We start from the raw sequence: 20,110 nt of genomic DNA, 5'->3' as shown, positions 1-20,110 counted from the left end.
TATGTTTCGCCACAAGTGACGAGACAGGTCAGCCACTAGTAACCACACACATAATACTGAACAAATTCCCAAAAAGTCAGCACCGACCAGTAGTATTAGAGGCTGCTTACGAACTGAGTCCTAGTATAACCTTTTATGACGAATTGAGTCCCGGGTTGTTTTAGGGTATAAACCAATTGAGTCCAGTGAAATTATAGGTATAATACTAATTGAGTCCATGTTTTAATACTAACTGAGTCCCGTAAAATTATATCAAAAATGATATCGGTAGACGGTGATTATTATACAAGCGATGATAGAAATAAAATCTAAAATTCCCGACCCATAGTATGATATGTTACTATATTATCTGACGAAAGTCATAAAAATGATATGAATGATATTTATATATAGGTATATCCGTATGGAGCGGCTGTGCAGCATAATTTTAATTATTATTATTATTATTTTTATTATTATTATTATTTATTATTATTTTTATTATTATTCATAATTTTCGCTGTGCCTGGACTCTGGATGGTTATTTCATATTTTACTCAAAATAATCCTCGGACTCAATTCGTATACAATTAGTTTCCTAACCACGGACTCAATTAGTATATGTCTCGTTTGTACCCGGGACTCAATTAGTATATTATTTTTTTCCCGTTCAGGTATAAGGACTCAATTAGTATACAGTGGTATTAGACATAGGTATAACCTATCCAAGAATTAAAAAACCAGAATTGCCGAGATGGAATCTTCGCGAGGCCAATCTTATTAAATTTTAAAAAAAAAAATATATTTGTTTTATAATTTACCGTTTGAAATTTAATTCTAATAAGAGTATAATATATTTATAATTTTCGATTTTTCTAAGTATTTTTATTTTATTTTATTTTTTTTTTTTTTGGTAGTGTCGATAAAAAAATTTTAAATGTCCAAAAAAAAAAAAAAAACATGAAAATTTAATATAACGATTCTTATAAATCGTTTTTATTGTAGTTAAAGAAAATCAAAAATCGTGCCCAATTATTTTTTATGAACGTTTTAAATTCAAATTTTTACGAAATATGTAAAAGTCACGAAAATGTGCAAGTTATTTTGTACCTAGTTGAAAATTCATAAAAATGTTTGTAAGTATTTATATTTAATGTTCAAAATTCAACACTAAGTTTTCCAAAGGTTTTGCTTCAAATAGCTTTAAAGAAAACTTGAAGCTTCATTATAAAAAAAATGTTATAAACGTTTTAATTTTTAATTTTTAGGAAATCACATAACGTTAACGATTTATTCTCAAACGATTTTCAATATTTGTAATTATTCAAAAATTATACGTCGTAGATATTTAAAAATTTCTACAGTTCTTTAGATTGTCATTTTTTTAACATAATAACATAATTTAATTTTCAAAATATTTCGCTTATTGTAAGGCTATTTACAGATATTTGAAATTTTCGTTTTTGTTTAAATCTTTTTTTTTTTTTAATATCTATAATATTTTTTTGGCCAAGTCAAAATATTTGAAAATTTAATAAAAAGTTCCTCATTAGTTAGTTTTATAGTCATTAAAAAATTATAAGAATACATAGGCACAATTTTTTTTATTAGCATTTGAAGCTCAAATATTAACAAAAATTCGTCAAAATCATGAATACTTGTAAATTTTTTTTACCTAGTTAAAATGTATAAAAAATGTTGTATGCGTAGCTAAGAGTTGAAAATTTAATACAAGATTTTTCATAAGTTTGGCTTACAATAATTATAAAAGAACTTAAATTTTGGTGTATTCAGACAAATAAAACATAAACCACCTTTTTCACCACCCACTGGAAAATTTATCCTATGCTAACAAATCATTTCCGTTCGTTTTTCGTATACAATGATAACTATCATTGGATTTAAATTTAACACAAATGATAGTGACCTATTTTACAGCAGAGCGTTATTCATTTGATCACTCGTTTTTGATTTAGGTTTTTAGCAACGGGAGATTCGTTTAAGAAAATTTCCTTAAGTTACCGTCTTGGTCACGCGACTGTTTATAAAATAGTAATTGATACCTGTCAAATTATTATAAAAAATGTAATGCCTGAAGTTATCCCTCAATAATAATAATTATTCTGCACCGTACGTTATACTAGGCCACAAAGCGTTTCCACTGAAAACATACTTAATGCGACCGTATCCTGAGAAGCAACTTGACGACTTATCCAAACGAATTTATAACTATCGTCTCTGTAGAACACGAAGAGTAGTCGAAAATTGTTTTGGAATTCTAGCCTAAAAATGTCATATTTATAACAGAAGGATACAGTCTAAACCAGAAAACGTGGACTATATTATTTTAGCAACCTGTGTTCTTCACAACTTTATAAAAAAGTACAGCAATTGTACCAATGAAATTTTTCAAAATACAAATGAATCAGTTTCAAATACTACTTTAAATAATATACCTATACAAGGCGGTAGAGCTGGGCAGGCAGCGTTTGCAACACGAGAATTATATAGAGAATTTTTTAATTCTCCAGCAGGATCTGTATCATGGCAAAATGAAAAAAATTAACGACGTAAAAATGCATCTATTATTATGACTATTATTATTATATATTATTATCTATTATTACTTACTTCTATATTATATATTTATATATACTATATTTTATTTTACTGTTTATTACGTCGTATAGGGTAAGTATTTATTATTAAAGTAATTCAGCAAAAATAATAATTATAAGTTTATTTTTTCACAGTTGTGTTTTGAAGTTTTTTTTATGTAAATTGCATACTGTTTTTATTAGCAATTGTTTATTTCAAATGTGTATATCAATTATTAAAATATAATCTTGAATAGGTAGGTATAAGTAATATAAAATGCTTTTGTTAAATTTATTATTTTTACAGTTAATGATTTTTTTTTTAATGAAATAATAATTTAAATATAAACTTTTAACAGTTGTTTAGTGAAAATATGATATCTATATTAAAAAATACATAATGAAGTACAAACAAATACCACTTACCTGTTAGATTTATTTCATTTCCAATAGAACTCCAAATTTCATCTTTATGTGCACTGTCCATTTATTTTGGATGTGAAAGGTCGTATAATTCTATATGAGAACGAACCATTTCTATAATTTTTTCGTCGATATTGGTACACATGATTTAAATGTAGGTACTCAAGTTTTTGAATAAACAACTTTTTATATACTTTAAACTTTAAAATTTTTTTTTAAATTTTATAAATACGTCTCGCGAGTAGGTATGAAAACCGATCAAGCTGTTAGTTGTCACTGACGGCTGTTTACATAATTCTGTATTTTCCATATCCGTATCAGTGAAATCTTCAAAAACATTGTCCCCGACAAATTTTAAAGCACGGACACGGGCAGTGCGGATACGGAACGGACCTATGTAAACATGCCCATTGTATAAAAAGTAAACAAACTTTAAGCGCCGGACACGGAACGGACGGTGCAGATACGGAACGGTTATGTGTAAATAGACCTTAAATAATTCTTAATAATAACTGTACTCTATTATTTTTAGAATTATTCCATAATCTAAGATATTATTAAATTAGAATGATATTATTAAATATTATTGAATAAGAGAATTAATTTAATAGCTGATCAACATTTAGAGATGACTCTTTTATTGAGATTCAGTAGATACATAAATTAACCTGTCTATTGTATTGTTTTATTTGTTTAGATTTTAATAAAATTAAATAATAGTATTATATATTTGTATCAACTGTATACATTTCTTGCCTATATAATTGCATATAATATATATATATATATATATAAGTATATTCTATTTTGTTTTGTCGTTTTTAAATTTAAATAGTATAAATAATATATTCTACTTGCATTGATGTTTTTTCTGTTTAAAACTATATCGATATAGGCTTCTTCACAAGTTCAAATAGTTTTTAATTTTTAAAATTGGATGAGTGGAAGTACTCAAATTGTTATGAGGCGTTTATGTTGTCTAGTACGTTCTCAAGTGTATCGCTATTTATTTTACCCTGCAGATGTGGGTATAACGTTTAAGACATGGCCCGTTTTCGTCTCACAGTCGATATTGGTAAGGGCGCGCTCCAGTATTGTTTATCGATCTCGATGGCTTGCATAGAATATTTAGTGATAGAGCATTATCAAATGCCATCGGTGGTTATTATGTGGTTATATAAGAGTGAATAACCACGGTATATTCTCTTATCAGTCGGTGATTTTTTTTTTTCTCTTCAATATTCTCCTTTGATATTATTATATTTCAGTATACTTAATATATTATATTGGTTGTGTGAACTTACAGACCGCGTTTATAATAATCTGCAATAAATACGATCAGAGTAAGAAAGTCAATCAATCAGTCTTATATTTTTCTGGTTAGATAAAGCCGATGTGATCAATCGTGGCTAACACAGCCCGACAATAATGCCAGCTGCCGAACTATATCGAGAAGGTTAGTTTTAGTTTCCGCTTCCGGTTAGTATTTTTCTTCTCGTAGCCCATTTCACCTTATTTAATATGCAAATAACATCGGTTTATCGTTGATGTCCATCCACAAAAAGGCAGAAAGAAAAATGAACAATAAAAATTTAAAATAAACATGGAATTGAAAAAAACTGATCAATCAAATACTAATCATAGTCAAGAGTGTGTGGAATATACACACCATTAGTGGGAGTTTCCCGTCATCACTATAGATATACTCATATTACTGATTTATTGTGTTATAATTGAAATTGTAGAAGTTGTTATTGTACATTTTTTTTTACTTTTCGATCAAAAAATAGATTAATCATATCTAATGAGTAGTTTATTATAATTATATTATCTACCTTATATCAACTGATTCTACAGGAAAACAAGGAAATTAATAACTATTGTATCAAATTGTATCAATTGTTGAATTAAAGAGATTTATTTCTTGTAAATGATCATCGAATTTTTTTTAAAATTGTAAAACAAATATAGAATTGAAAAATTTCTATTTGAAAATAATAAATTAAATATGTATTTATTTTTTAGAGTTTAAAATTTTTTTGTAGAGTTTTATCTTTGTTTGAAATATATTTAAATTAAATTAAATTATTATTATTATTATTATTATTAAATATTAGTTTTATAGTAATCAAATTTAATAATACTTGTTTTATTTATATTTATATGTATTGAATTTTGTGGAAATTGGTATTTTTCAAGCTCTTTTATAATGATTTGTAATTTATTAATTTCAGTTTAATAAAAGAGATATATATTCTAAATTATTTACAATAAATATTTTTCTATAGAGTTTTAATAAAAACTTTTTAGATATCAAAGCTAAACAGTATTAAATCAACATAATTTTATTTACTTTTTCAGTAAATTTTTCTTTTAATTTGATATTATATTTTTTTAAAAATCATCATCATTAATCAATAACACACATCTTTAGTTAGTTACAAGTCCATCACACATATTTTAAATAAGTATATTCTTTTTTGAAAAGTATTTGTCTTGAAATTTCTTGATTATTCTATTTAAATTGTATGTATAATTATTGACCATAAAAATACAATCATATTTTTTCTGTTTTTTTATTTTCAAGGAATGTCCGGAGACCCTGATAAACATAAACAGCAACAGCATCTTTCCTTATTGAAAGAAGAATATGTTAAACTCCAAGCTTATTGCAATGAATTAGAAAAAAAACATGCTACATTAGCTGCTACATATGGCGATTGTAATGATAAAAGTTTTGTTTCCAGACTTTTAAAAACAGTAACAACATTATATAACAATACTCTTTATAGGTATTATTTTAATTTTTATATTTACGTTAAGTAACCTATGCGTGTACCTTATTGATTAGTTATACCTAAATGTATATTTTTAGTGATTTAAATATAGCATTAGCTAATGGTGATGTTCCAGCTCACAAGTTTGTTTTGTCATCTCGAAGTGATAAATGGGGAATTCCTGATTTAACTAAAGTTAATTATTTAGGTAAATATTGTTTAACATGTACATGCACATGTGTATTATTATTTATTATAATGTATGTTTTTATTTTTATTCAGATTGGACCACATTGCCCTTAGATGTTGGAAAAGCATTGCTGAAATGGATCTACACTGATCAAGTAGATTTTTCTAAAGGTGATAGTTTCACATTAAGTCTAATGAAAACAGCAGATACATTTGTCTTAGATGATTTAGTTAATAAGTAAGTTAAATGTAGTCTACATTTTAGTTTTATGTATATAGACCAGCCGACCCATCACAGCTTCACCCGTGATTAGTTGTTTAATTTGCCTTCAGATAATGATATATAGAATTTTTTGTTCAAATTCTATCATTTAATTATATTGGTTAGTTAATATAAAAAACGGTTAGTAAAAACATTGAAATGTTTCTGTTAGGATCAATGACAAATATATTTTTATTAAAAATAAATACAGATAAAAAATAAATGCTGAGTAATTTATGGTTGAAAAAATTTTTTATAGAACTTCTGAGTATATAACGTTTTTTGTTTTATCTCATGTTGAAATTAAAATCATAAGATGATTGGGTCCCCAGTTCGAAAAAATCCCACATATAATTGTCCATGTGAAAAGCACTATGTTCGAAGATGTACACCAACGTATCTAAATGTTTGACCTTGAGTTTTGTTTATCATAATTGTAAAAGAAACTTTAACAGGGATTTGAAGCGTTTGAAAGAAAACGGCAAGTCAGATGGAATCATAGAAATTCTTGGAATAAATGCAATTTCTCTTTTAAGCCCTGTAAGAATGACGCCTACTATAATATTATTTTGCAATGATTTTATTTGTAATCTTGTACCGTTACATAAGTTTGGTGGTTGAAGATTACGTAATAATGTAATAATTGGAGTACTAATCTTTAATTTTAACTTATGAGGAGGAAATTTCTAAGGAGAAAGAGAATTGAGAAATTCTTGTGGATAATGAATAGCATCATCTGCTGATGTGACTGTATCATTATATAGATATTAACGTAAGTGTCCATCAAATTTTAGAAGGATGATATCTTTGATTTCTTCTGCTGTTACATTTCTCAGAGATAATATCTCTTTCACATAACCACTGATAAGTTTTATTGGACAGATTAAAAATGTCAGGATAAACTGCAGAAATCAACTCTTCCACATTATTTACCTCCCGTTCAATCGAGTGATTGACAGAAATGTAACAATTTTCATTTTCTAAAGTTCCATTTCCAACTTTTAACAACTGTACTGGGAAAATATTGTCTCCTCCGCATAAATAAAATCTCATGTTTGTTCACAAATAAAGTTTTTCAACATTGTTCTATACAGGGGAAGATTTAAGCAAGCATTAATGACATCAGCTCGAGTACTTTTAGGGATCACTGGTCAGGTTTGATGGAAATCACCAGCGAAAACAAATGTTATGCCCCCCATAAGCTTATTATTACACTTAAGATTTTTTAATGTTTGATAAATTGTTTCAATATGTGACTTGTGACTCATTGTACATTCATCCCACACAACAAATGAGGTTTCTTGAAGAATTTTTCCAAGAGGGCCATTTTTACAAATCAGACAAACATATTCTGTATCAAATAATACAATTAATGGTAACTTGAAGTCGAGTGAGTAGTTCTGCCACCACTAAGAAGAGTCGCTACTATACCAGATGAAGCAACTGCTAATGCAACTTTAACCGAGGATCTAATTTGAGCCAATAACAAATTAATTAGTAATATTTTTTTCTGTACCACCCATCTTTCTTGATGATTCATTACTCTTTCTGTAATAACATTAAAAGCATATTTTTGATCATTTACTAATTTTGGTAAATTAATTTCTACAAATTCTTGTTATTGGTTATTATCGTAAAAAAGCAAAATCGAGAATTTAAAAGGATCAGATGCATTTTCATTTCGAACAGGTGAGTTCATTCCAAATTCAGTTAAATATTTTTCAGATAGACGAACAACTTTATCTTCTATTTCAATCAAACCTCTATTAAATATTTCATCAGAAAAAGTTGCGAGTCATTTAATTGAGGGCGCTTTGTATGAAGAATATCATCACAAAAATCATTTCTGAACTGTTCCCACAAAGATTGAAGTTCAGACGATGGGCAGAAAATTATGATTATTGCGAATAATTCTCTTAACTTAGAAGGACTTTCTGAAACAGTTGCATCCGCTAGAGCATTTTTTCATTACTCGTAATTTTCTAAAAGCCCAAAAGTAAAACAGACAGCTTTAAAAATCGCGTGAATGACTTCATCAATGACCTTCAAGTTTTCAAATGAAGTAGGATCTTGTTCATAATTTAGTAACAATCTTAAATGTAAGCACTCACTTTGATTTGGGTGAATCGTATAAATTCTACCAATGGCAATGTCCATTTTTATTCCTGGCCAACCCGGAATATCTTTTCCCCGTCTTCTCTTTAACCAGCCTCTGCTATCATTCCAGGTATAAGAGGTATAAGAAGGAACTTCATGATAGAACCGTGTTTTCGCAAAATCATCATGTGAGTTCAAAAAATGTAATTAGTATCGTTTTTTCTTGGATTTTCAATAACTTGATGAAGATAAGCAATAAAGAAAACACGCTGTCCATTTTCTAAATGAACAGCTAAGTGCTTAACTGTTGAATCTCTATCATAAATTTTAAAATTGAAAGTTCTTCAAAACGCTTCAGAAGTACATATGTATCGACCATTCAAATAATTTGCAATCTCATCGTTTTCACTATTAACAGAAAAAGTAGCTCTATCTGATCCTTTATTATCCTTATCCTTTACTAATGTATTTACATATGTATTTTATTGTTTTAATCGTATTTTACGTTAATATGCGCATTAAAGCACCTTGATAGCAATGGGCAATTAGCACTGGGCAATATGGTACAACCCAACGGTTGTCGACCACGGTTTTATTTGACTGTTTGACCTCGAACTTTTAATATTGTAGTATAAACTCCATCATATGGTGCTCTCCATTAGTAAATCGGATAACCATCATCTCCAGTTTAAGTATCTTTGACCAATTTGCGAGGGTATTTCTTACTACGTTTTCCATTATTCATACATGGTAATTTAATATTTAACTCGCCACATGAGCCATGAATCATGTTCTTGCATACTATTTCATAAAGTATAGGATCTCTGTCTTTGGTATCTCGGCAGAAATAATTTTATCTATTTCAGCTGCTGAATTTTCATTTGTAACCATAAAAGAATTTGGCAGTGTGGCAAACCTCGTTTTTGCCATTTAACACTAAAAATATTACTATTTACATATCCGTTAATATATTCATTTTTTCATACATGCATATATTTTTTTAGTTTAAGATGAAAAACTTTAGAGATTATGTCGTGTTTATCAAACAACTTTTGATCTTGAAATAATTCATTTTTTATTTCCGGCCATTCCGGATTGCATGTGAAAGTAATAAATAAATCTGAACGGCCAAATTTACGAACACATGTCATAATATCCAGATTTTTTTCATGCATATAACGTGGGGAGCCAGTAAAAGAAGAGGGAATAATTACTTATTACCCCACGTTATTATCATTAATGGGCGATTGCAAACTCCGCCGCAATATCGGTTAAGATAAAAAGGTAATAAAAGGTCTGATGTAAACTCGCCCAGTTTTTTTTTCTTACCTGTAATAAATATATGTAAACCCCGCCAGATTTTTGTGTTTTGCCTGTGAATCTTTCCATAGTCATTTAAGAAATTCATTTTATAAAAGTCAACCGAATATTCATATTTTTAGTTAAGTTCTTACCGAATTTCAAACTCATACTTATATAAAACTAAATGGCATAACTCAAGTAAATAAGTAAAAAAATTCGAAATAAAAAAAAAAATTACAATATTACAGGATACTATAAATAGGTACACTAATGGAGTAATACAAGATTTAGAATATTTACAAATTGTATCACATAATTTTGTTTACATACTTGACATAACTATATATTCCTGGATTATTATGTATAATGATTATTTGTTATGATTTTTTTACTATGATTTAAGTATTTAATGTGAACGATATGATATTATATTATATTATATTATAATTTTTTTTTAATAATATATCATATTAATTGTATACTACTACTTGATTTTCTTCACTGGTGGAGTTTATATGAACCTTATTTTACTTGTTTTTTTTTCTGTCGGAGTTTACATGCGCCCGCATTAATATCTGCATCATTGTTAACAGCATCTCGGAGGTAAACATAATCATCTGCAGGTAGTTGTTTTTGATGGTTACGAACAAAGTGTAGTCTTTCAGTAATCATTTTTGTCATCATATCCACGGCGAAACGACTGAATAAGGTTTTGTAATAATATAGATGATTTAGACTTATTTTTCTAACCATAAACATGTAAGAATAAAATTGCATGCTGGAGACTAATAATACAGCTACTTCATCGATTGTAGGTGCATTATATTGACCTTTGTGTTCTTCTTGAGGAACTCTATCACCATGAATAATTAACTTAAAGTCTTGCAACTCATCAAACAACCTTGACTATAGAAGAAAAAAGGTCAGGATACAGGTAGCTGTAAACCCACGGGCCGCCGTGCCACACAATATTTATATAATATAGATATATAGTTTTTTAATTTTCCAAGAACTTTTATACTTATTTTTCTTTGATAAAAGTGGTATTAAAACCTTAAGCAGAGTGTCGGATATAACAGTGAAAAATTTCAGCCAAATCGGTTCAGTAGTTTTCTCGGTTAGTGCGGTCGTATAAAACCCCTTACAATTTTATATGAAATAGTATAGATAGATAATTAAGATATGTGTTTATATGTCAAATTATATTATCAACAATTCTAATGAATTCTAATTCTAAATTAGATAAAATTAGATTCTAAAATCTAATTTTAAATTCTTATTTGATATGATGATACAAAGATATGGCTTAAAAAGCTTGAATGATAGCTTTAGGAAGGTTTAAGATTGTTCACGTTTTTATGTAATTTAGTTAAGGTCTTGATGAGTTATATGAGATATGTATATTGTACATTATGTTTTTATTTGTATGGGTAGTAAATGTAAGCAACTAATAAGAGTTTTGTATTAGGTTTTTAGATAGAGTTTTAGGCAGTGGCGCGGGCAGAGCTGGGGGGGGGGGGTTAAGGGGTTGCCCTCTAAAAAAATTGTTGAATTTATTTTTGTTTTGTCGGGTTCAAATGCACTGATGAACATCTCATGGATAAATTCAAGTTAATAACTAGATATAAAAACGTGCTTCAATAATACATCTTATGAAGAATTCTACGACCAAATTTTGGGAAACAAGTCATTATTAAAACAAGTTTATGGATCAGTCAAATATGTAGTAAATTCAACAGAGGAAACTCTGGACCCCAAAAGATCTGAAAACCAAGAATATGAATTATTATGATTATTATTATTATTATTATTAATATTATTATTATATTGCTTCTATACATAATTCAGTAAAATATATATATATATATATATATATATTTATAATATTATATATGTATAATATTTATCTTTTCAAAAAGTCCCAGGTTCAGAAAAATATAATCTGGTAACCCTAATCCTAATTTAAATCGTTAAATACATTATTAGTTGTATAAATTTCATAATACACAATTCGAAAAAAAACAATATTACTTACGATCATCATTTAAAATGTACAATTCAAATTTAAATTTATGAAGAAGTATGATTACAGAAAACTTCCAGATTAGATGGTTGTTGTTGTGTCAAAACAAATATTTTTTTATATATATATAACTAGAAAATTGAACTTTTTAGCTTTTCTTTATAATTTACAATAATTATAAGCTAAATTATTTTTCATATTATTTTAAAAATAATTTTGTAGTTAATAAAAATGTATAAAATGTTGTTATTATTTGTTGTAGGTGTGAAAAAGCTTTAATGGCTTCAGTAAATGTTAAGAACTGTGTAAAATTTTATACAACTGCCGATGAAATAGGAGCTCATACATTGAAAGAACATTGTTCAAGTTTAATATCAGCTCATTGGGTAAGTGGTGCATAAAAATAAGTCAGTATTATTATTATTATTGTAAAAAACTAATAGTTATATTCTTAACTTATTTTTACTTAATGTTTTTAAATTATTTATTATATTTTCATATTAATTATATGAGTATTAATCTATATATTAATGTACATATTTATATTGATTTATTTTTAACAAAAATATCATCTACAAAAACTTAGCTAATTATTCTTTTACAAACTAATGTTCTAAAATTTAACTAATTAAAATTATCGACTAATATACTATTTTAGTAAACTTTGATTTGATGTTTGTTGAATAATAATTTAACTAATATTTAACTAAAATTAATTAATTAATTTTACAAATGCATGTCTCTAATTTATGTTTAATTTTGTTTAAAATCCGTCCATATAAAGTATAAAAATAAATATATATATATATCAGTCATTATATTAAATATTAAAATATAGGGTGTTTCATTAAGAACGTCGGATTTAATCTTGTTATAAATTTATTAAAAAAATGATTTTGAGCAAAAAAAATACATCAACATTTAGTATATATTCTGCGATTTAAGTGTGAAATATCACATTTGGCATATGTCCACCTCGGCTTCGCTGGCAAGCTTCTGTTTCTAATACAAAATTTGCTATCACTTGCTCAAAATAATTTCAAACTTCAGAACTTCACAAATATAGGCAGATAAAAAAATGTATTTGTATTTACTTGCTATGCTTGAAAAGCACTAAATCATTCATTGCCTAGTTACTCTGTTAAATTATTGTGAGTATAATTATTTGGTTATAAATTCATAGTAAATAAAGATTATAGTTGATAACCATGTTACGATTAATTTTATTCCTCAAATTTTATCTAATTTTTTTTCATTAAAATTTAAGTTGTGTACTCACATACATTTTATTTTATGTGTCTAAACGTTGTATTTATTTGTTCCTGAATGTATTTGATTTTTGGTCAATATGTCTAAAAATTCATCACTTAATGTATCATTTAAGATAATACTATGTTATGCTACAAAGCTTCAGACTCAAATTTGAAGGGTATTAAATTAGTTATCTATACGTAATAAATATTTTAATGAATAAATGTGTTATTAAATATTTCATACTATAAAGTGTTTTAATCTTTGTGCTTCAATCAATGAATACATTTTTTAATCTATTAATAATTCAAAGTAATTTTAATAGTTATTGTATATTTTTAGGATGATTTTACAAGTGATGATTTTGCACATATGTCAGCACAATTTTTATATCACATGTTTAAGAGTAAGACCAAATATCCTCTGCATTCAGCCGTTAGACTTCGAAGAGAAGATGTTGTATTTCTCTATGTAGTTGAGCATAGTTCCCAGGTAAGAACTTTTATATTATTTTGAATCCATCAGTACAAAATATTCATAAGTATAAAATAATTTTTTTTTTTACTTCTCTGGTTACATAATTTTACAAATCTTTAAATATAAAAAAAAAATTTCTTCTAGTAATAAATATTGAACATTAATTATTATACTGCTACTATGGTGAAGTCTTATTATGTATGAACATTTCTAAGTAATTTTATTTATTACTAAATCTTCGATTATTTTAAAATTATTCAAAAGTATCAAGTAATGTTATAATTAAGTACCATTTATAATCTATATTGTTCACATTTTATTTGAACCCATATATTTGAGAAAAATATATATCATAATTAAATTTTAATTTATGGTTTTACTTATTTTATAATTTTAATTGTTTAATTAAGTGTAGTTTTTTTTAATTAACTATGTATAGAACCAGCATTTAGAAATACTTTTTAGAAACTTTTGTTAATAAAATTTATCATAAGTAATGCCAATTTAAAAAAGAAAACATACATTTATTTTCAATATATCATTGGAAATAATATTTTATCACATTACAATGTATACCAATGGGTGAAAGGTCATCATGATTCACTTTAGGCATCCCTCTGTTCCAAATTTATATCTATAATGTAGATACCTTAATAATTATGTGTAATTTATTTCCAGTAAACACATGAAGAAAATTACAATTTATATTTTTATTTTTGCATTGTAAAACAATGAACAAAAATTTATTTATTTATATAATTTTTCTTAATAGTCACTAGATTTGGACTTTCCTATATTTTACTAATCAACTAAATAATCAAGATGTTTGTTATTTTTAAAACTGTTTATGTGTATGAAAGAAAAAAAAATTAAAATGTTGATGATAACAACTAAATTTATTTAATTTTTAACAATTAACATAATATTATTGCTAAAGGTTTAATTTTTCAATCATAGGCGAATTTTTGAAAATATTGTTAACTCACAATATAGTATATATTTTAAAATTCAAATAAAATAAAACATTATTACACATATTTCATATGTAATATATTCATAAATTAGATAGTTTAAATTTTGAAATAATAATAATACCATTATTTGTTATTTTTACCAACATTTTGTTAATAATTTTAAACTGAGTTATATCTCTATAAATTATTTTTGCTTGATAATCAATAGTTATAAAAATACCGTGGTCTTTTGTTTCAATAAAAATATTTATAGATTTTACTTTTATATCATAATTAATAACAGTTCATTATATTTTTTTATAAAATGAAAGAATTTTATTTGTCTAATTGTAAACAATATGAATCGTATATTTTTAAATTATTTTTCTTCTGTTCACAATTACAAACTTGTGATTCAATACAAAGTAGACAAACTAGTTTAGTTACATATTATTTTATTATATAAAGTATACATAGATATTCACTCTGTAGAGGTAGTGGTAGTGAGGTACAAAGAGAATATTTTATGTGCTCGTAATACTTAAAATAAACACAGCCATGTTTTATTTAAAACTAATTAAATTACTCTTTTTTTAAAAAATCATAAATTCCCTTACAATTGTATTAAGTAGAATTTTTTTTTTTTAATCAGTAAACATCAAAGATAACATAACTGCTTATCTGAGTACATGTACAATTTGAAAGAAAACATATATTTACATTTTAAAATTTCATAATAACTTAAGTACAAAAATTTTAACGTAAAAAATAATTAATAAATTATAACTATTAGGTAGGTAAGTAAGTAGGTTAGACCTAACCTAACCTAACCTATTAAATAATAATGTACATGTTTTTGGACGTGAGCCAGGTAAAAAAGAGTATTGAAACTAATTATCATATATGTATTGATATTGTTTTTAACATTTTTCTATTGGTTCTGTTTTCATACATTAGTCTACGCTTAAATAAATAGATGCGATATTTTTCTTTTACGACGGAACATTATATGGAACAGACGCTTTCTTGGACTTTCACTATGCTGGTTGCGTGTGAGTTTTCAAAAATCGCATGATGTTGTAAATTATTATCACTGCGATTGTGTCTGTATGACTTGAAAAGTTCGTTGTATGTTTAGCATTATTACAAAGATTTTCGTCGCAATAGCAAAACGTAGTGTCTGACGTTCTCAGTTCGTTGTCATTTCCGGAATAACATCCATTTTTGGGCTCACTGACTTCCATGATCGGTTCAAGCCTCCAACTACCATTTCTGATTACATGATAATCATATTTTTGTGGTACACTTCCACATCCCCTGACTGCTCCTTTGATTATTTCTGTAAAAAAAAAAAAAAATGTAAAAAAAAGCATACGCGGTGTTGTTATATTTTTGTTATTCAGGTTAATCGATGCTATTTGTTACTGTAATTACTTCCTGGTTGCACTTCTAGTTGAAATGATTTCTTCTTGCAATAAGTCGAGTTGGGACAGTGAACTTTAAAATAATCGGAAGTATTAAACTTTGTACATAATTTTGATAACTTATTCGTGTATGTTTCTGGAGGATGTACTGTACACTCATAGCAATCTATTTGACCGTTACTTGCTGTAAAAAATAAAAAAAAATCATTCACATTTTGGTATAATAATTGATGATTATATTTTTTCAAATTAGTATGTTTAGTACGTTTTAATGTCTGGATAAAATAATAATACTCTGTATTGCATATATAGGCGGACATTTGGTTGAATTTTTGGGGGGCCTGTAATAATTCAAAGTAAAATAACCCGTAGGGACTTCGCCTCCACACTCCCTACTTATGTTCAAGTAAGACTTATTACTATTAAAAATATAGATATGTATAAATTATATTAAAAAAAAAAACACTAAATAACGTATATTTAAAAATAATTAATATTCTATTTTAATGATAAATATCTATTTGTATCAGCAAATATCAAAATATCATCGCTTTTTATATTTTTCGATATATCATTTTCAATATTGAAAGATCATTGAACCTTAGCCAAGTTTTTATTTTTTTCATTGCCCTGAAACTTCTTTCGCAAGTAGCCGAACTAATTGTTAATGCTATTATAGATTTTTATTATTTCTTATTTTACGATTTTCAAAAAAAACCAACAGATTATAAAACAACGAATAATATTTCTAACAAAGTTTCGATTTTGAGGGGCTATTACAATATTTGGGGGAGGGCAAAGACCCTCCAAGCCCCCCCTAATGACCACCGATGATAACATAACTGCAAACCATTAGTTATGATTAATTTCGAGAGTAAAATATATTTAAGAACTGTGAATTGTAGGTTTTATCTTACGTATCATTTTACATTTTATTGATATTATTTTCTTACGTTATACTCATTTCTACTCATCGAGTTAATTCAACACATATTAAACTATATTGATGAATTAATTGTTGAATACATCTAAGTATTGAATAATTATATTAGTATATCCATATAACGGATAAGTGCTTCATGATTATACAACATAAGATAATAATGATTTCCTTGAAAACACGATATCGGGCATGTGTTATTTATTGTGGTTTAACGGTAATCCGTTCAAAGTTAAAAATAATTATTCATATTTTCTTTTATAAATATTTTCTTTGTTTTATTATAAATATTAAGAAAAATAATTTTTAAAGTATGTTCGTGTGTACTTGTAATCTAAAATTTTTATAAAATATATTTTTAAAACTTTATCATTAGGAGGCGTATACAAAGTTAAGAAAATTCAAGAAAATTAAATAAAAAAAATGAATGAAAAAATTGAAGTGTAAATAAAATAAATATATTGCTTTTATTTTTTCATATTCAGTCACGATTTTATTGACTTAGTATATACCTGATGAATCATCGGTGATGATGAATTTTCAATACGAAACCGGTCGTACGTTACACATATAATATTCCGGACTACACATTTATTTATTTATATTTATAAACTATACATTCATTAACGAGTACTAATTTTTATTTTATTTTATTGAAAAATATTTTTAACATTTTTTTATTTTTGTGATAAATACCGAATTCTTGATAAAATATCAATGTATTTTCTGAAAACTAACCATTCTTATCATTGATAATGATTAAAATAATTGCACGCATTGTTATAACTTATATGTTTTTAAAATATAAATATATTACATTTCAAGAAACATAATGGTTTGTACATTATATGTGGTTGATGATATAAAATATTGTATTAAAGATTCATAGTCTCTTGCCTAGAACTTTTTTTTTTTAATGGTAATTAATCAAATTAATCTTTTTTCAATAAGTTTGTATTAATTTAATGGCTTGATAAAAAATTTGAATATATGAATATCCTAATTCTGCTAAATTATTATTTCTTTATAATTTTCTTAAAATATAAAAAAGGTTAATTATAAATAGATTAAGTAGTTTACTTAAGTATTTTAAGTAATAATTAAACATACAATATTATTGTGTATGTATTGAAAATTAGTAATTTTTGAAAGATTTTGTTCTTTATGGGTTCAAATATTGATATAGTTTGTCTGAACAAAGTTGGAAACACTCAATGTTTAATTCATGTAATGCAACGATTTATATATTTTATACGTAATAATTATTATTGAATGTTATTAGTTGTTATTACTTATATTAATAGTAGGTTACATGGTAATTATTCTTACATGTTATCGATTATCATTGAATGGACTCCCTACCACGAATATATTATTATTTTATCTAAACAATAAATAAAATACATATTATATTTAGAAATTATAAAGAAAATCTCGGGAGATTAATATTTGTAATATTTTATTGAAAATATTTTTAAATTTTTTATGGAAAATCACATTAATATCTGGGTTTTTAATTTTAATCCATAAATTTGTTATCATTTTTTTTTTATTATTATTAAACTTTATGTTACATCGAATCTGATTTTTAGAATATCAAATTAATTCTTAGACTTTTATATTAGAGTAATAAATAATTGTGAATTAATCTTATGATCAATGAGTTATATTATGTATAAAAATACTTATTCTAAAGATTATTATTCATTGATAATATCAAAATGTAAGAACATTTAAAGCGTACATTTATTACTTATCCGGATTGGAAATCGTAAGTAGAATTTTCTACTATGATTATCATTATATTATTATTATTATTATTAGTATCTATTTTTTTAAATTTAATATTTTTAAATAAATGTAATCTATTTTTTTATTATTATTAAATAATACAATGTTACTTACTGGGCACCAAAATCAATACGTAGGCAATAGCAGTAGAAAACATCATATTATTCCGAAATGATAAGATCATGATAATTTTTTTCGGATGAATTTAAGTTATTTTGTTTTTATTACTACTAACCGAAAATTAATCAAACATTAAAAGAATTAAAAAAAAATTGTACATAATTTAAAGGTACTGCATTGTCTTAAAATGCACGCACAATTACTTACGCGCAAGTTGACTAGAACGACAAATTATTGTCACTGGTTAAGTTTAATGAACCTATACAACTGTCGGACGTCAACTGACTAAACTTCAGTGATACGTTAATACTACCGTTCTCACTGCTACCACTGCACGAAACCGTTGGATTGACGTAGCTGTATTATTTCTCGCTGTTGGTGGGAGTATTTAACCACATGATGTAGTGTTATCGTAACGTTAATTTTCCTTTATTTTTTCACTTTAGTTTTAAAATTTTAAAAATGTTTCAACTTTTCCGTTTATTATACAATGTGTTCATGGATTTTTTTTTATTAAGTATGAGAAAAAAACTTTATATCGAATTGATAAATACCGATTTGCTTTACTATTAGATTTACAAAACTAATAATAATTATAATATTATAATATTTATTAATATTTATTATAATATATAATAAATAATTAACACAATCAAACAGTTGCTGTTATTTTTCATACTTTAAATAAACATATATATTCAAGTATAAACTTAACGAAATTTCTATGAGTTGTTGAGTTGTTGTTATTAAGATTTTGTTTAAAAAAAATTGTTAGTGGAATGTGTAAAGCAGGTTTTTTGTTTACTTTTTATTTATTTTTAAGTGGAGAAGAAGATTCAGTGATTTTAAAGTAAAAATATATAAAAGATATTTAGTTTTGTTTATAAAGTAAAAATACAAATAAAAACCGTATATTACTTATTTTTCAATTATATATTATAAGACTACGGTAAAATAGTAAATAATAATAAATTCGATTTTTTTTTTGGACTCTGAATTATATTTACTGTCTTAAATGTATGTATATTGTAGTAAGTGTCCTTGATTAAATATATTTATTTAATATTTCACCCATCATATGCAATGTACATATCCTCATTTTTATCTTATTGTCATTTTATATAACTCCCTCTCTTATAATTTTAAACGTGTGTTTTTATGAAATTACAAAATGTATGATATGCATTTAAATTATTTTTTTATTTTATTTAGTTTTAAATAGTACATACAATTTACAACTATTGCTGTATTTCAAGTAGTTCTAAAAATTGGTATTTGATAAGTAATATATTCATTAAACCATATATGTTTAAAAAATATAATACTTATACATTTTCCAAATTTATACAGAAAATTAAATTAAATTATATATCAATAACCATACTAAATGATATATGTTTATGTAAGAAGTAGATCGAATATCCTTTTTCTTATACATAAATATTATAGACATTTTCTGATAAAATTGTTACTATATTGTTACTATATACCGATAGATTCCCATA

At 25.5% G+C, this 20,110-nt stretch overlaps 2 protein-coding genes and 1 long non-coding RNA gene across 6 annotated transcripts in view; 2 read left to right on the top strand and 1 right to left on the bottom strand.

Annotated features, from left to right (window-relative positions):
- Window positions 1–4,234: 4,234 nt before the first annotated feature.
- Window positions 4,235–20,110, top strand: part of LOC112680481 (rabankyrin-5) — a 28,358-nt gene continuing 12,482 nt past the window's right edge. Inside the window, exons 1-6 of one of the 2 annotated variants that reach the window (XM_025550577.1) lie at window positions 4,235–4,455; window positions 5,587–5,791; window positions 5,875–5,984; window positions 6,059–6,203; window positions 11,912–12,035; window positions 13,243–13,392. In XM_025550577.1, the coding sequence (XP_025406362.1) occupies window positions 4,428–4,455; window positions 5,587–5,791; window positions 5,875–5,984; window positions 6,059–6,203; window positions 11,912–12,035; window positions 13,243–13,392 (762 nt within the window). In that variant the 5' untranslated portion in view covers window positions 4,235–4,427. Of the gene's footprint in view, window positions 4,456–5,586; window positions 5,792–5,874; window positions 5,985–6,058; window positions 6,204–7,824; window positions 7,917–11,911; window positions 12,036–13,242; window positions 13,393–20,110 lie in introns of those variants that run through there. The other variant, XM_025550578.1, reaches the window with a different exon arrangement.
- On the top strand, window positions 7,934–10,758 carry LOC112680484. Its single transcript, XR_003148311.1, has 3 exons — window positions 7,934–9,608; window positions 10,220–10,385; window positions 10,442–10,758. It is a non-coding gene; the product is annotated as an uncharacterized LOC112680484 (long non-coding RNA).
- On the bottom strand, window positions 14,766–18,944 carry LOC112680482. 3 transcript variants are annotated; one of them, XM_025550580.1, is made up of 4 exons: window positions 18,813–18,944; window positions 18,600–18,712; window positions 15,756–15,938; window positions 14,766–15,669 (listed from the first exon to the last, which is right to left on the bottom strand). In XM_025550580.1, the coding sequence occupies exons 2-4, from the start codon at window positions 18,667–18,669 to the stop codon at window positions 15,368–15,370; spliced, it is 555 nt and encodes a 184-aa protein (XP_025406365.1). In that variant the 5' UTR covers window positions 18,670–18,712; window positions 18,813–18,944; the 3' UTR covers window positions 14,766–15,367. The 3 variants fall into 3 exon arrangements, with proteins under 3 accessions (XP_025406365.1, XP_025406364.1, XP_025406366.1); XM_025550579.1 differs by having other exon boundaries at window positions 18,600–18,943; XM_025550581.1 differs by having other exon boundaries at window positions 15,765–15,938; window positions 18,600–18,930.

Source organism: Sipha flava, unplaced genomic scaffold (assembly GCF_003268045.1).
Source record: "Sipha flava isolate LNK unplaced genomic scaffold, YSA_version1 177_pilon_pilon, whole genome shotgun sequence".
NCBI classification, from domain to species: Eukaryota; Metazoa; Arthropoda; class Insecta; order Hemiptera; family Aphididae; genus Sipha; species Sipha flava.
Note: the sequence above shows the minus strand (reverse complement) of the source record. Positions and strands in the feature narration are given on the sequence as shown.

What these genes read in the sequence shown, in the direction of transcription:
- LOC112680482 (XM_025550580.1), bottom strand. Translation starts at nt 18,669, where the DNA reads ATGATCTTATCATTTCGGAATAATATGATGTTTTCTACTGCTATTGCC. An exon ending in CGTATTGATTTTGGTGCCCA is followed by an intron (nt 15,939 to 18,599) that starts GTAAGTAACATT and finishes TATTTTTTACAG; the next exon opens with CAAGTAACGGTCAAATAGAT. An exon ending in GCAACCAGGAAGTAATTACA is followed by an intron (nt 15,670 to 15,755) that starts GTAACAAATAGC and finishes TTTTTTTTACAG; the next exon opens with AAATAATCAAAGGAGCAGTC.